Source organism: Stomoxys calcitrans, chromosome 1 (assembly GCF_963082655.1).
Source record: "Stomoxys calcitrans chromosome 1, idStoCalc2.1, whole genome shotgun sequence".
NCBI lineage: Eukaryota > Metazoa > Arthropoda > Insecta > Diptera > Muscidae > Stomoxys > Stomoxys calcitrans.
Window position 1 is genome coordinate 41,501,473 of NC_081552.1, and position 4,481 is coordinate 41,505,953.

The 4,481-nt window shown below is 36.9% G+C and overlaps 1 protein-coding gene across 2 annotated transcripts; it reads right to left on the reverse strand.

Annotated features, from left to right (window-relative positions):
- Positions 1–267: 267 nt before the first annotated feature.
- On the reverse strand, positions 268–1,649 carry LOC106094895 (odorant receptor 67d-like). Of its 2 annotated transcripts, XM_013262132.2 has the most exons (5): positions 1,396–1,649; positions 1,151–1,340; positions 820–1,093; positions 571–760; positions 268–496 (listed from the first exon to the last, which is right to left on the reverse strand). In XM_013262132.2, exons 1-5 carry the CDS (start codon positions 1,639–1,641, stop codon positions 281–283), a joined length of 1,116 nt encoding a protein of 371 aa, XP_013117586.2. In that variant the 5' UTR covers positions 1,642–1,649; the 3' UTR covers positions 268–280. The 2 variants fall into 2 exon arrangements, with proteins under 2 accessions (XP_013117586.2, XP_013117585.2); XM_013262131.2 differs by having other exon boundaries at positions 820–1,340.
- Between the last annotated feature and the right edge of the window lie 2,832 nt (positions 1,650–4,481).

A 4,481-nucleotide genomic window follows, 5' to 3' on the forward strand; every position in this document is an offset into this window, starting at 1 on the left:
GCCAGGCTGAATTGCAGTTTTCCTATAAGAAAACCTTATTCAGCCAGGCTGAATTGCAGTTTTCCTATAAGAAAACCTTATTCAGCCAGGCTGAATTGCAGTTTTTCTATAGGAAACCCTTATTCATCCTAGCCGAATTTCAGTCTTCCTATAGACAAACCTTATTCAGCCAGGCTGAATTTCAATAACGTATTGTTTTTTTTTTTTTTTTTTTTTATTTCAAAATTTGTTTTACATTTCAAAAAAAAGATTGTCTTACATGCACGCACAGCTTTTGCTTTTATTGACTTACAAAGTTAAAAAGCATCATAGTCATAGAGTAAATCATTTTGGTCATTTGTAGACCTGTATTCACAGACAAAGGCACAAAGGGGCCAACTGACAATCCTTTAGTATTTTGAGCAATTATCATCATAGTGTGTAACATTTTCCTTTCAAGAGCCGACAATTCATACCAAAGCACACCATTGTAGCAGGCTTCAATGAAACCATCATTCTATATTAGAAAAAAAGTATTTGACCTGTTACATTGACCTTTAATTGTATTGATAAAAAAACACATATGCTTACTGCTATGTCGATCATTGTACCCACTCCGCAATAGACATACATCATGGTGAAGCAATAGGCCATATAAATATATCCAGCAGGCCAAACTCCCAATAGGATGCAAAAGACTGTACAAACCAGACCAAAGAAGTTAGTCAGAAATTTAACAAAAATAGTCCAAAAGGAAACTGATCGATTTCTTTCGATGAAACTGCAATAGGAGGAGAACTAATAATAATGTTATAAATGGATATGAAATCGAATTTTTACCTCAAATATTGTTGATGAAATTGTATTATATCCCTCAATGCTTCCAACGACTTGGTTTTATTATCTGGTTCATCCAGCAAAATCTCATTCAGATCTCGAAGTTTACAACAAAATAAGCCCTTGAAGGTCATAATTTGAGTGATTGTAGTTAGTGTGCCCATATCACCAGCATAGAGACCAAATCCTCCCACAGCAATAAAGCATGACTGCAATATCATTGTTATTAAAAAGCCCCTCTCAGTCTCCGGATCAATTGCATCCAAATAAATCCCCACTATGAGAACGCGTGTTTCATATATTGCATTGTAGATAACTGTCACCAAAGACATACCAACCGCCAATATGGTATTGAAAAATGCACAAATCTTCATGAGGCGAGTCAATAAATCCACACCTCTATTTAAATAAAGACGATAATCGGAATCAATTTTCTCATGGTGCTCATAAAGGGTATGGGTCTCTTCCAGTAAAACTCTTAGTTCAGCAGGCCTGAACATAAACCCCATCATATGGCTAAAGCCCTGAAATTAAAATTTTATCAAATTTCGAAATAAAAAAAAACTTTATTTCAATTACCTGCACCAATGTGCCACCACCCATGCATAGTGCCTGGATGACTAGCGTCCAATCACCCTTAACAGTGATGCTGTAATGAATGCAGTAACCGCAACATGAAAAACTAAACAAAATAACTCCAAGAACTAGCACTGTTCTGATATTGATACGATAGTTTGGATCGAAAACATCCGATCCACAGAGATTTGCACAAAATCGGGTCACCCGCACAATTTCTCGAAAACGTTGTGACGGCTCTTTGGTCATGGTTATGCGCTGTTCACTCAAAAACGAACGTCTTATGAAAAAATGTTTAAATGAAATCGCCACCATTCTTGCAAAATAATTTTTGAAACGTTATAAACAAGAAGGTGCTAACACGATTAGAGAATGAAATAATGAGGATTTAATAATCTAATTGCTTAGCAATTTAGTAGACCTTCAAGAAAGGTGACTTCATCCCGGCCCATTGTGACACCCTAGTAAGAATAAGTAAAATCGTGATGATGAGTTCGGTCGGGCAGAATCTTGGAAACCCACCAGCATGGATTCTGCTAAAATTTATTCTAAATTTAGATTAAAGGCATAATTTTATTCTACATACCAAACTTCTGTCAAACCAGCAAAAATTGAAGCCTCTAGGAACCGAAAAAGGATAATTTAAACTGAATTATATGGGAGACGGGCGGACGATGAGCTCAATCTGTATGGAAAAATTCATTAAAAGGGTGATTTTTTAAGAGCTATAGGAAAATTAAAAATAAATTACATTAAACTGCCTCATAATTTATTGTTTGAAAATGATTTCTTGCAAATGTTGAACGTGACTGCGCCCCATATGGTTCATCCGCTTAGTCCAATTTTGGCATACACTTTCCAACATTTAGACCGGCTTGTTGTATAGACATAAGCATTAACTTAGCCACACAAAAAATATTCTAAAGGCGTTAAATCACGCAATCTCGGCGCCCAAAAGTTGAATATCATATCACGGTAGCTCTCACCATTCACAGCTACGTTACGATTCGCATCATCTTTGAAGAATTTCGGTCCAATGATGCCACCAGCCCATAAACCGCACCAAACAGTGACTTTTTCTGAATGCATTGGTAGCTCTTGCAATGCTTCTAGTGAAGATCACTCCAAAATCAACAATTTACTTATTTACGTACCCGTTGAGCTAAAAATGGGCTTAATATTGGGTTGCCCAAAAAGTAATTGCGGATTTTTTAAAAGAAAGTAAATGCATTTTTAATAAAACTTAGAATGAACTTTAATCAAATATAGTTTTTTTACTCTTTTTTTCTAAAGCAAAAGTAACAGCTGATAACTGACACAAGAAAGAATGCAAGTCACAAGCTGTGAAAAAATTTGTCAACGCCGACTATATGAAAAATCCGCAATTACTTTTTGGGCAACCCATAGCTAAACACAATTTTTCGATAAACAAGTTAAAAGGAGTGAAGTTCGGCCGGGCTGAATTCTGAATAACCACCACCAGCTCGGGTATATATATAAACCACGTTCCGTCATAATCCGGTGAAAAATGCATAATTTATGCCCCATAGCAGCTATATAGAAATATGTTCCGATTTGGAATTCCGAATTCCGTCCGGACATTGAGTGGTCTAAGAAGTACAAGTCATTAATCAATTTGTATAGCAAAATACTGCTCTTTTTGAATGTGGAAAAGCCTAACACATCTCCCTGTACCAAATTTCAAATAAATGCGCCTTTTAGGGGACCACGATTTTAAATCGAGAGATCGGTTTATAAGGCAGCTGTATCCAAAACTGGACCGAGCCAGGCCAAAATGCAGGTAGATGTCAAGGGGCCTAACACAACTCAATGTCCCGAATTTCGGCGAAATCGGACAATAAATGCGTTTTTAAGGGCCCAAAATTTTAAATCGAAAGATCTGTTTATATAGCAGCTACATTCAAATCTGGACGGAGCCAAATTGAAGGAGAATATCGATGGGCCTAACAAAACTCAATGTCATAAATTTCGGCGAAATCGGATTAAAAATGCGCCATTTATGGACCCAAAACCTTAAATCGAGAGATCGGTCTATATGGCAGCTATATCCAAATGAAGACCGATCTGGGCCAAATTGAAGTGGAATGTTGATGGGCCTAACATAACTTCTTGTACTAAATTTCGTTGACTTCGGACAATAAATGCGAATTTTATGCGACCAAAACATTAAATCGAGAGATCGGTCTATATGGCAGCTGTATCCAAATCTGGACTGATCTGGGCCAAATTGAAGAAGGATATCCACTGGCCTAACACAACTCCCTGTCCCAAATTTCGATCACATCGGACAATAAATGCGATTTTGATGGGCCCAAAGTTTTAAATCGAGAGATCGGCAGCTGGATTGAAGTTTCGTGGTTTATAAAATACTGTAACCCTATTTAGCTCTCAACGGCTTCTTGCTAAAAGAGTGAACATTTGTAATTATTTAAGATTGGTGACATTTGAAGAGAAATTACTTGCGGTTAGCAATCTATTCAGCACGTTTAGTTAATTGAAGAGAAAATAATGACTTTTTAAAATCGATATTGAGAACAGCAAAGGATATGTAAATATGAAATAACAATACTCATAAGTTTCCAGTAATTGTAACAAAAGCAGAAAAAACAAGCAAAAAGGCATTAAGTTCGGCCGGGCCGAACTTTGGATACCCACAACCTCGGGTTTATATGTTAACCCCCTTTCGTCACAATGCGGTGAACATTGGATGACTTAAGCACCCGAACTCTGCGCGGACATTGAGTGGTCTAATAAATATAAGTCACAAATTATTGGTCTTTTTGGCAGCTATATCTAAATATAGACCGATCTAAACCATTTTGGGTCCTTTGTTGGAAAGTCTGGAACTACCCACTGTTTCAAAATTTCAGCGAAATCGAGTAATAACAAGCAAAAAGCGTTAAGTTCGGTCGGGCCGAGCTTTGAATACCCACCACCTCGGGTATATATGTAAACCACCTTTCATCAAAATCCGGTGAAAATTGCATACCTTATGTCCCATAGCAGTTATATCGAAATATAGTCCGATTTGGACCTAATACTAATAAGTACAAGTCATTGTTCAAGCA

Bases quoted from the DNA above. Each gene is read 5' to 3' on its own strand.
- LOC106094895 (XM_013262131.2), bottom strand. From the start codon at position 1,641: ATGACCAAAGAGCCGTCACAACGTTTTCGAGAAATTGTGCGGGTGACC. The intron at 1,341-1,395 runs GTAATTGAAATA...TTTTAATTTCAG, and splicing joins GTGGTGGCACATTGGTGCAG to GGCTTTAGCCATATGATGGG. The intron at 761-819 runs GTAAAAATTCGA...CTCCTATTGCAG, and splicing joins TTTCATCAACAATATTTGAG to TTTCATCGAAAGAAATCGAT.